Below are 12,113 nucleotides of genomic sequence, written 5' to 3'. Positions count from 1 at the left end.
ATCCTGAAGTCTGCGAGCAACAGCAAGCAGAAGAAGGAAATACTGAACACACCAGAAGGCCCATGAGCTGAGGTAAGACAAGATTTGTTTGCTTTCTCTGCTGTAGAGAAAATGGTTGCAATGACTAAAATACAACATACTTTTATTTCTCAGTATTTGCAGTTATGGTATTACTTGCCAGAGACAGTGATAGTTAACCAAACTTCTCTATGACAAAGCTGGTGTTGAGAAATATTTTTGGCAGAAAAAAAGGGTAGATTTATGTAACTAGGATTGTTTGCCAGATGGAAGATAACAATGAAGTCGTGGATCTGATTAAGAGAGCCTTGTTTTTCAACTAGATGAAAAACATGTATTTGGCTAATGGCAAACTTTAAAAATAAAAGGTGTTAAATGTCAGACTCTTGGGCTTTTCTCCATTATTGTGCATTTAGAAAGGTGAATAATATGCCATGTTTTGATGAATTTAGTGTTGATTCTAAATATTGTAATTTTTTTCATTTATTCTTGGTAATGCTGCTCCTGAAACACAAAGTGAATATTAGCAAGAAAGCCAGTGGGAACTTTAAAAAAACATGAGAACTTCTGTTTTTCTTGGAAGTGCAGTGGCAAATGCAAATGATCTCCTATATAGCAGCAATATTATAATTGCCTTCCTATTTGGGAAATAAAAAACAGACTCAGGTGTCTGGGGTTCACTTTAGACAAAAGGTTACTGTGATAGATGCAGAGATCATACAAGAGATTTTAACTACTTCTCACTTTACATAGCAAAGTAGTATATATTGATGGAACAGCCTGATTTCCCTGTTCGTTTTTTGCATATGGAGAACATCTTATTAAAATGAAGTTGTTTTGTCATTCCTCATCATAGTGAGTGCAGTGAGATATAGGTGAGTGCAGTGTTTTAGAGCAGCAGATTTCAGATCAACAGTTTGGAAATGGAGAGTTTATTTACACCTCTCTAAAGGTGTAAATTTACACCTTTAGAGAGAAACTGTGGAGGTTTCATATTTAGCCATTCAGCAGCAGCACCCCTCCACCACACATCTTCAAAAGGATTGTGTCCTTCTGTCCAGATATGGCACAGAAATCCACCCCATTCTCTGCTGGGATGCCATATGACTTGATTTACTGCCCTATGTAAGAACAGGGGTAGCCCAGGGCTGCTGACTACCTTACTTGCCTTTCTCTACATGTTCTCAAGCTCCATAATCTCTGTTTTTAGTGTGGAGACAACAACTGTCCACTACGGGAATGCATCAATATTTTATCCAAGATTTGATAACCTACTTGTTGGTGCCCCTCATTTTGCTGATGATTTTGGTTCTTCTGCTGTTGTAGCCAATGCAGAACTGACTTCAGCAAATGGTCAATGATGCCAGTGCCAAGTGCCCTTTCCCAAATGCAGCAGCCAGTTTAAAGTCCATGTAATTAGGCACAATTTAGATTATTTTTCCCCAGCATGCACCACCTTACATTAAAATATATTAATTCTCATCTGCCACCCTTCCAGCATGGCATCTGCCAACATGAACTGTCATCTCCAGTCTGTTGATAGAGACACTGGATAAATCTAGTCTGAGTGCCAAACCCTGGAGGACTCCATTGCTTATTTATTAAGCCCCTACTTTGCTTCCTGCACTTCAGCCAGCTTTTAGCCCACAAAAGAACGTGTCTTCCAGCTCTCTGGCAACTTAGGTACTTAAGAAACCTTTGTTGCAGAGCTATGTTGAAGGCTTTGACAAATGCAACTCTATAAATGCACACATATCGTAGAATCATAGAATGGTTTGGGTGGGAAGGGATCTTAGAGATCATCTAATTCAAAGCCCCCTGCCATGGGCAGGGACACCTTCCACTAGACCAGGTTGCCCCATCCAACCTGGCCTTGAACACTCCCAGGGATTCCATTCCCCCTTGTCCCATCACAACATGCCCTTGTGAAAAGTCCCTCTCAAGCAACCTTGTAAGGCCCCTTTAGGTACTGGCACATGCTTTAAGGTCTCTCTGGGGTCTTCTCTTCTCTCTCTTCTCTTCTCTTCTCTTCTCTTCTCTTCTCTTCTCTTCTCTTCTCTTCTCTTCTCTTCTCTTCTCTTCTCTTCTCTTCTCTTCTCTTCTCTTCTCTTCTCTTCTCTTCTCTTCTCTTCTCTTCTCTTCTCCAGGATGAACAGCCCCATCTCTCTCAGCCTGTCTTCACAGAAGATGTGCTCCAGCCCTCTGGCCATCTCATGGTCCTGCTCTGCTCCAGCAGGTCCACGATGTTCTTATGTCAGGGTTTCAGAGCTGAATGCAGTGCTCAGGTGGGGTCTCACAAGAGTGAAGTAGAGGGGAAAATCTTCTCCCTCAGCCATATATGTACATCCATATATATATATATGTCTAAAATGACCACTGGGTCCCCTTCATCCATTGCCATCACAGCCCTTCAGTGGGTAAGCCAAACAAGATCTCCCTTTTCAGACAACATGACAAAACTCCCTTTTTCTCAGCAGACTGGCATTTCAATGAGCTCAGTGCCTTCATGCTTCATTACAGATGCCCCCAAAATGTCCCAGAGGAGAAGATCAGTCCTAGTGGTGAGTAGCTCCCAGGACTGATGACAAGCTCCCAGCCTTGAGTAGCCCTATCAAGCCTTTCTGGTAAATGAGAGCTGCACTGATGACACATCAGTGCCCTGGCACAGGGCCTGATTGCAGTGGTGGGTTATGTGCCTTGGCCAGCAGTCTCACGTTCAGGTCCTTTGGGATACTGACATGAGTGCCATCTGGTCTCAATTACTCTTTGGAGTCTCACTTATCTAGTTGGTTTAATACTTCCTGCCCACATCTGTTGAGTAGAGCTGGCTCCTCTGTCCTTTGTACTGTACCAGCCCTGAAAATATCCCAGCATCTTTGGCTGGGAAGAGTGAATTCCCTGAGTTTTCCTGCTATGACCTTGTTCCTAAGAGATCTTTTGCCACCAAACTCCCCTGCCAGTTCCCAAGTGGTTTTTCATCTTTCAGTAGGTTTACAAAACTTACTGTCAACCCAGAACATCCTTTATCAGAAGCTCTTCACTATTTTTTTTTTCTTTAATGGTCCTGGTTTCCTCTCCACATTTGATCTGTCATGATACAGACCTTCCTGTTCTCCACATTTTGACAAGCTTTCTGCTTTCCAAATGGAGATCTTTTCCTTATAGTAGTCTTGGTAACTATTTTACTGGCAGACATTGGGCTCAATATTTCTTAAAGTGCCTATTTCTTTTGGAATGTAGGCTTGTTGAATTTTCTGTTTGTTTTCAAAAACAGCCCCCAAATTTATGTAGGCTTCTTCCTTCTGGGACTGCTTCCCTGTCCCACAATGCTGCTGAGCCCAGCTCTACTGTGATTAGCAGTACAGAACTACCTCCACCAAAACCTGTGCAGCACCAAAGATCAGATGGCATCTTGTAGAGGTAGAATGCCAAGGTAGAATTGCATCTTGTGTTGCTGATTTTTTTGCAGGACTAATTTTTCTAGGAATGAGGAAGTTGTTGCTAATGGACATAACATCTCATCCTGCTGCAGCATTGTGTTATTATAAAGACACCCCAAACCTCCTCCCATTGTTACCTGTTTTCATCTTCCTACCCTCACTTAATGTGCTCTGGCAACTGTCACAACCTGGTAAGGAGCTCAGTAGCGCATTCCTAACAGTATATTTTTCTTATTAGAGTCTGCCCACAGGAGCCTTGTTGTGCTTCTCTTTAGCCACAATATTTTTACAGTGTTGTGAGTTATGTAGCCCTTCCTGCACAGTGCCACTCCTCCACCCAAGCATCCTACAGTATCATTTCCATAAAGCTGGTAGCATGGCAACACAGGCTCCTATTGATTATCCTTTCTCCTGCTGGTCTCTGAGGTTTCCTTTGCACCAGGGTTTTGGTCTCACGCTAAGCCCGATGGGTGCTCTGTCTCTTTTTCAGGTTTGAGATCAGTGCAGAATTACATGTAAGATTTTGATTAGACATTTAAGATAGCATGTGCCAGTCTATTGGATTTGTGGGCAGCTGGATCCTGAGCTTAAAATATAAGCGGTTTGGGGCATTTTTATTAGTTTAATATCTCCTTCAATTAAACAAATCTCCTCTTACTTTTGCTTTATCAGCCCCCTACCTGTCTTGCACACCCATCCATTTGTTAAGGATGTAAAATTCACCTTAGGCAAGGAATGTCTTTTAGCTATCATCTTGCCTAAAATTGCACTCAAGCCAGGCTAAGATAAAAGGCAAAATATATATCCATAATAAATATGTATAATTTATAATATAGATGTAATTTGTAATGAAAGACAAATATTTCTTAATAAAATCCATGCTAATCAAGCTGTAAATATTTTTTAAAGATTTCACAGAAGAAAAGATAAAAAACCCACCCAAACTCTACATCTAATCTACTCATGCAGCAATTATTTCAGAAAAGGCATCCTTTTTCTTTCTCAGCTGATTTTCTCTTTCTCATGCCAGGGAGATTGTCAGAGCCTCAGGACATGTGTCAGCTGCTTCCATTGATAGCTTCCATCAGTGAAACTCGTATATAGAAAAAATCTCCTGTTAGAGAATTTCTATCAGATGAGCCTTGCAGTAGCACTGAAGAGAGAATCCCATTTCAGTTTGTCCTTTTCTCTCTTTTTTTTTTTTTTTTGGAGGGCTGTTAGATCTTACTGCAAATCTCCCTTCTTTTGGGAGACACAGAAAATTCCTATAGGTCCAGTCTCTCAGCCGTAACCCATCCTGTTCATTCCTGATCCAGGAGACTGTCTGGATGCTTCTGCCGAAAATGAAGTTTATGGCCTATCCTTAGATAGATCATTATTTCTGTATATTTAGAAGCCATCTCCTAACCTTAGCTGGCTACTAACAGTTAGCCATCTTCAGATTCAAGGAAGGCTAAAATTCTCCTCTTATCCTCTGTGGTTGGTTGAGGTAGTCCCACATTAAATATATCTTTCACTTCACCTTCCTTTCCACATTGATCTGTGTGTCAAGACACAGCTAACAGGAGCATCTACACATGAACATTGTTGGCCCTGTGCTGAGTGCAGGCACCATGGGGCTTTAAGAGCTTTCACCTGACTGGTCTCCAGCTTCTTTCTCTTGGACATCTCATAACAGCTTGAAACTTGTGTTGGAATAACTTGGAGAGGAGTCTGAGAACTGATTTTCTCGCTAGGGTCAAGGGTACTGAATTTTCTCAATTGCACATGCACTATTCTACTCTGAGTCTTGGTCCAGCTGGAAAGAGAATTGAGGAGCATTTGTGCAGTTAGAGGCCAAAACAGGTTAAATGGTAATTGTTGGCTAGATACCTTCATGTGAGAAGCCTGAGAAATGTGCCTCAGTCCCTGTGCTTGTAGTGCTTTCCCCAGGGTGCAGGGACCCAAGGGCTCTTCATCAACTGAATCTTCATTGCCCCAGTCCCATCTTTCATCAGCTAGCACTGGACACAAGCCTTCACTCATAGTGCTGAGCAGGCCTTGGAATTTGTCCACAGTCCAAGTTCTTCAACCTCATTTGACTCCTCTACCTCACAGCTGGCACACAAAACAAGAGTGCTTCAACAGGCAGCAGATCCCTTCACTAATATTTTCTTGTGTTTTGGGGTTTCTAAAGGCAAGGATGCTTGGACCACAGGAAAACAGAGTCAGGAGGGCTCTTCTCTTTGCCATACCTCAGGCTGTAATGTTTCCCTGAAAAATGGGGGGATCATATTCATTCTGGAGAAAAGCTGGTCTTTGATCCCATACGTGTATATCAGACAGTAGTTCCATAAAGAAAACCAAAACAATTAAAAGTCCTTTGATTGCTGAAGATTTGTCTTTAAGAAGAATGTATTTTCCATCTCCTTCATGAGGAAAGTGAATCTCAAACGAGGAGGAGATTAACTTTAAGAGCATGTGTTTAGTCAGTCCAGGGCTTTCCTGAGACCCAATATCCATTACGTGCTTGCTCCTTGGGAGCCAGCCTGGGGTTGTGTTTCCCATGCTTGCCATCCCAGTGGGGCCGGATAAAAAGATGCCTCCTGGGGCACATGTGGTTTCTCTCTTTAAGGGACTTAGACAGACTCTGAGACATAGCCCTGGAGATACCATGGCCTGCTCTGAGCATAGCTCAGGCTCCCACACCATGGCTCCAGTTTGCAATTTAGCTCCCATTTACAGCACACTGGGTAGCTGGGCGTTTGAAGTACCCAAATGTAAAGCCAAATTTACCGCCAAGGAGGCTCCACCTGTACAAATAAATGAATTTCAAACTGGGAAGCCAGTGAGGTTCAGAATGAGATAGGATGCTGTCATGTACCATGGGCACATTATCACTCACGCTGGAGCAAATGAAAAGCTTCTTTTCCATGCATTTGGAAATGCCATGTAGTTGTGGTTTTCAGGCTAAAAATTCCCATGCCCCATCTTTAGAATATATTGGCAGATACAAAGAGGGAATTGCTCCCACTGTCAAACAAGAAACAATACTGACACCTTCCTTTGAAAATACTCCTAGCTGCAGGACAGCTGAGATAAGAAATCAAGAGTTCAGAAAATAAATAGACACTAATGAGAAAAAAATTTATTATTTAGAGTGTTTCAGTGGTGAGTGGTTTTGATTTGATCAAATTATAGCCTCACAGGAGGAGAAATGCCTCTCTCTGAGCACAGCCCATTTTCTCAGAGGCCATTTTCATTAGTGCTGCAAATGGGGGCTGCCCTGGAAGCTGCAGTGTGTGTGGATGACTGACTGGTGCAGAACAGCTGAGCACAGAAGAGGTTAAGAGAGTGGTACATGGAGCAAAGGCCCCACAAAAGAGACATAGAAAGCAACCAGGAGCTAACAAGAAAGTAGAAATACAATGCAAGGAGGAGGGAGTTAAAAAATGAACCATGCATAATTAACACAGTGTTTGCACAGTTTTTAAGGTCAAAATGTCCTTAATTTTTACATGTATCAAAATAAGTCTAGTATTGCTCAGGAAATACTGCCAAAAACATACCAGAAAAATTTCCCTGGTTGCAAAAGGCAGATTCAGTTATTTTGGCTTTCCATTCTAATTTGAAATGCAGGCCTAGCAGTGGGCAGTGATTTCTTTTCTGATCAGGTTTTGATGTTTCCATGGTAGGTGACTGGGGACTCAAAACTTCCCTGCCACAAAATGGCTGACAGCAAGTTGGCTTGTTTTGCAAAGCAAAGATCAGAGATTTGTCATTAAAACACACACACAGCACCTCTAAAAGGCAGCACTTTTACAGGCTGAGAACACAACCAGCTGCTGTAGCACTGAAACTCATTAGAGCTTACTTGGGGCTTTGTGTCTTGAGATGTGTATTTGCTGGGACGTCACAAGTAATTACTCGTTAACAAACCCTTACTTCCCACTGTCATCTGCACCTTGCAATTTCTGCCCTCAGTGAAGCAGTCCCAAATAGCCAAACTCCCTGCCCAGCCTGTAACCCAGCACTCACACCAATTCTTTTCCCTTTGGCAGAAAAATGGAGACGCTGGCTGTGACTATGAATATTTCCAATACTTCCAAGGTGGCACTAGATGGCAGCTTCACTAACTGCTCCTCCAACTATACGGTCGACAGCTTCAAACAAGTCATTTATCCCATCACGTATCTCTTCATCTTCTTCCCGGGTGCTATTGGAAACAGCCTCTCCATTTATGTTTTCTTCCAGACATCGCAAAGGACCTCGGTAAACATTTACATGCAGAACTTGGCTATTTCAGACCTCATGTTTGTCAGCACTTTGCCCTTTCGGGCCTCATATTTCCTCTTGGGATCCCGTTGGATATTTGGTGACATCCTCTGCCGGATCATGACTTACACCTTGTACATGAATATGTACTGCAGCATTTATTTCCTGGCCGTGCTCAGCGTGGTTCGTTTCGTAGCCATCGTCCACCCGTTCAAACATGGAAAAGTGACCAATGCCAAGTATGCCAGGATTACCTGTGTGGCCATATGGATCTTTGTTCTGGCAGCTGCCAGCCCTCTGTTGAACAAGGGAATCGCTGGCTACCGCAACCCAGTCAAATGCTTGGACCTGCACCCCTCCAGCACACACAGGCTCCTTATGATGAACAGCTTTGTCCTCGTCGTGGGCTTCATCCTGCCCTTCTGCACAATTGTGTTCTGCTACATCTTTGCCATCAGAGCGCTGCTCAAGTCCAGGGCTCTGCAGAGCGGGAGGGCAATCTGTCACAGGAAGGCGCTGCTAACCATTGTCATCACCCTCATCCTCTCCCTCATCTGCTTCCTGCCCTACCACATCCTGAGAACTGTTCACCTGATGTACAGCAGCTGCAGCCAGGCCAGCCTGCACAAGGCGCTGGTGGTCACTCTCTGCCTCGCTGCCACGAACAGCTGCCTCGATCCCTTCCTTTATTACTTTGCTGCTGAAAATTTCAAAGCAAAAATCAGAAGTTTGTGCTGCAGGTAGCTGGTGCAGAATTGCAAAACAATGTATATATACACAGTCCTGATGGGATCTCTAGAGTGGACTCATATTGTTCAATGACTGAGGCTGTGTGCCATGCTGCTGGCCAGTCTGCAGCTCTGCTGCTCACTGTCAGGCATTTCTGGAGCAGAAGTCTCTGGGACAGAGCTCTATGTGAGTGACCAAAACTGAGTCTGGATGATCTGAGGACAGGTGGCTGGGTATGATCCCTGGTTGTCTTCTGTTTAGCAGTATAGAGACACCTCTGTTGTTCACCCTCCCCAGGACAAGGCATTGAAAGGAAGCCACCTTGCTACCAGAGTCCCATTATTTCATTTCACAATACTGAGTGACTTGAAAGGGAAACTGCTCACCTGACCACTTCAGTGTCTGTGCCTGAACCTCTCAGTGCTCCACTTCCCTGCATGTACTGGGGCTCAGACACTGCAATTCCTATTCACAGTACCTTGCCAGTTCCCATTGCAAACACTGTCAAAGGGGTTGTACATTAAAGAAATATAAAACATCACTTATGCTTTCTACTGAGGCTGACTTAAAAAGCAGGAAGAGAGGGAAACAGGACCCAGCACTGGCTCAGGCTGCTCAGAAGTCACTAACATGTCTAAATTTTCCACTATGAGCCAGCCACCAAGGTATTCTGCTTAACATTTCATGGGCTGTCAAGTGAGAGAATGACTTCAAGCAAGTGGCATCGTCCTGCAGTGTTATGAGTAAGATGACTGCTGGCAGTGAGGGCAGGATGAGGGTGCCCAGAGCACTGGGCTGCATCCTTCAGCTCTTTGTGTGGAGTCAATTCCTTCAAGGTCGTTGCAACACTTTGTTTTTATGCCCACGGTTGCCAGTGCTTTTCACAAAGCTGAGGCTAAGCAGTTCCATTCCCATGCAAGGATCCAAAGACAAAATTTAAAAATTATTTTGGTCCAAAAAGGTTGCTAGGGAGTGGTTTCCACTGCACAGGTAAGTCAGTCTGACACCAAACAGCTGCCAAAGGCATTCCCAATTGCTCATCTTCAGTCTCCTCTGAGGACGAAACTGGTCCCTTTTTTCATAGGATTAACTTCCTGTTGGTTTGAATTTCCTACATCAAACATGGAAGAATCCAACAGGGAAGCACTAACCCAGGTACAGGAAGGAAAATGGACAACAGAGAAGGTGGAGGAGAGCTTTTTTAGAAAGCAATGGGAATCTACTCCTGTGTGTACTTTGGAAAATTTCATCAAATGGCTGTCTGTATTTGTAAGTCTCTGAATATTTTCTAAAATATGTTTTCTAAAAATTAGACCTAAGTGAAAACAGGCTCCAAACTCAGTTAGACCACCATACTTAGATTTTGGGTTTAATTACCTCATCTTTTACTAAAAATAGACAATAAGTTTAGTCATATTTTCCAAGAAAGCAGCTGGACTTATATGAAAACTAACAAAAATGCTGAAAGCCTTCCCTCGCCGTGAAATTCAACCAAAGGAAGGTTTCTCTCTGCGAAGATACTTCTCAATGCTCTGAACTTTTTATGGAGAAAGAACTCCATAAACTGAATGTTATTGCTCCCAAACAAAAATAACAGCAGCAAGCTATTTTTAGCTCTGTCTGAAATACTCAGAAAACAAATCATTGCTGGTCAGGTGGAAAAGTACTTGGCAAATCACTGGAAAAAGCACATTTTTCTTGACTATCTAAGGGTTATGTTCAGTCTGTTTCAGTCACTTGATGCTGCCTTTGATGTAAGCACAGTTTTATCAGAAGTCTTCACTAAAGTTCATGCTCTAAACCCTTATTTCAATAATGCAGCAGCATACCTGAGAGCTGACCTGATGATGCCACGTGAACTCCTTGATCCCATGCTGTTGATGCAAAAGGGAATATTAGCAGTGGTTTGCAATGGGAATTTGATTGAAATGGTAACCATGCAGATATAGCAAGCTAATAATTGGAAGGAAAGGGCAAACTCTTTTTCTTTGGTTTTCACCCATCAGGAGGAAACCTCAACAGCAACAAGTGACAAGCTTGAAGCCTCTCATGAGACACCACCCACTTCAAATACTGCAAGAGAATGCAAAAAAATAGCCACAGTCTAATCTCACCCACATGCTTCTGTCTGTGTCTGTCCAGTGCACCTGATTATCAGATAATTTTGCATTTACAGGCTATATGTATCTCCCTTATAAGGTCACTTTTTTTGTATTGATCACACTACCACTTTGTTGGCAATTGAATTAACTGTCAGAACTGTGTTTTAATAAACTAGATTTACCTGTGGCTGAAGAAATGTTTTTTATTGATCGCAGAGCTAACAAGGGATCTCCTCCGAGTCCAGGGGAGAAGGAACAAGAAACAGATACTGAGTTTTTGTAAGTGGGCCATCATTTCACAAGACTGAAATGTCCTTGGATGTGTGAGAACATCCTGCTGCCTTATTCACATTGCAGACAAAAAAGTGGGGAACATGAGTCAAAATCTGAGGTGCAAATAAAGTAATAAAATTTTTAAATTATTATTTAGTTATGCAAGGATTCTAGACCATCCTTGTTAGGGATTTTCTCATGAAGTTTCAACAGCACTTGTATAACATGCCACATTCCCATTTACTGCCTTCTCTCCATTTATTGCTCTGGCATGTCTCTACTCACGGAGCCGAAGATTCGGATTCTTCACTGTGGAAGTATCATAGTAAAAAATGTAGTTTAAAAAGCACCAACATATCTATTCTAAAAAATAAAGCTCCTGACAGTTAATTTGCTTGCAATGCCTCTAGGTCCCTCAAGGGACCACATTCCCCTTAAAAAGTACTTGGATATGTTTCCTCAAATTTCTAGGAAGCAAAATCTAAGAATAGCTATAGTAAACTTGTGAGCTTGAAGGAGACATAAGAATAGGAAATGAAGTCTTTAAGTGACTGAGACCCTTAAGCAGCAGCAAATGATCTACCTTCATATGCACATTTTCCTGTCATTCATGGAAGCCCTGGTACTTCTAGACAAAGTTAATTTTTCAGTTCAAAGCTACCCTAGAATCATAGAGAGGCAGCAGAAGGAAATGCCACTCTTCACACCAGCTTTTAAGCCCCACTTTGAGACCACGTGTGGCTGTGATTGCCCGATGGGGTCACAGGGAGCAGGGGAGCATCTCATGACTGTGATCCTCCCCTTTGACTCTGCTCTCCTGAGACCCCACCAAGAGAGCTCTGTCCAGCTCTGCGGCCTCCAACATGAGAAACACTTGGACCTGTTCAAGTGGCCCAGAGAAGGGCCACAAAGGTGATCAAAGGGCTGGAGCAGCTCTCCCATGAAGACAGGCTGAGAGAGTTGGGGGTATTTCAGTCTGGAGAAAAAAAGGCTCCAGGGAGATCTTATAGCACCTTCCAGTACCTTAAGGCGGCTACAGAAGAGCTGGAAAGGGACTTTTGCCAATGTAGTGATTACCCAAGGGGAAAAGGCTTGAAACTGAAAGAGGGCAGGTTTAGATTAGAAATTAAGAAGAAATTCTGTACTTGTGAGGGTGATGAGGCACTGGAACAGGTTGCCCAAAGAAGCTCTGTATGCTCCATCCTTACAAGTGTTCACGGCCAGGCTGGATGGGGCTTTGAGCACACTGGTCTAATGAAATGTATCCCTGACCACAGCAGGGAGATTGAAACTAGAT

At 43.0% G+C, this 12,113-nt stretch overlaps 1 protein-coding gene across 1 annotated transcript; it reads left to right on the top strand.

Moving 5' to 3' along the window:
- Positions 1-7,502: 7,502 nt before the first annotated feature.
- Positions 7,503-8,456, top strand: CYSLTR2 (cysteinyl leukotriene receptor 2). Its single transcript, XM_066571237.1, has one exon. The coding sequence runs from the start codon at positions 7,503-7,505 to the stop codon at positions 8,454-8,456; it is 954 nt and encodes a 317-aa protein (XP_066427334.1).
- Positions 8,457-12,113: the final 3,657 nt, after the last annotated feature.

Source organism: Molothrus aeneus, chromosome 2 (assembly GCF_037042795.1).
Source record: "Molothrus aeneus isolate 106 chromosome 2, BPBGC_Maene_1.0, whole genome shotgun sequence".
NCBI classification, from domain to species: domain Eukaryota; kingdom Metazoa; phylum Chordata; class Aves; order Passeriformes; family Icteridae; genus Molothrus; species Molothrus aeneus.
Note: the sequence above shows the minus strand (reverse complement) of the source record. Positions and strands in the feature narration are given on the sequence as shown.

Bases quoted from the DNA above. Each gene is read 5' to 3' on its own strand.
- CYSLTR2 (XM_066571237.1), top strand. From the start codon at position 7,503: ATGGAGACGCTGGCTGTGACTATGAATATTTCCAATACTTCCAAGGTG.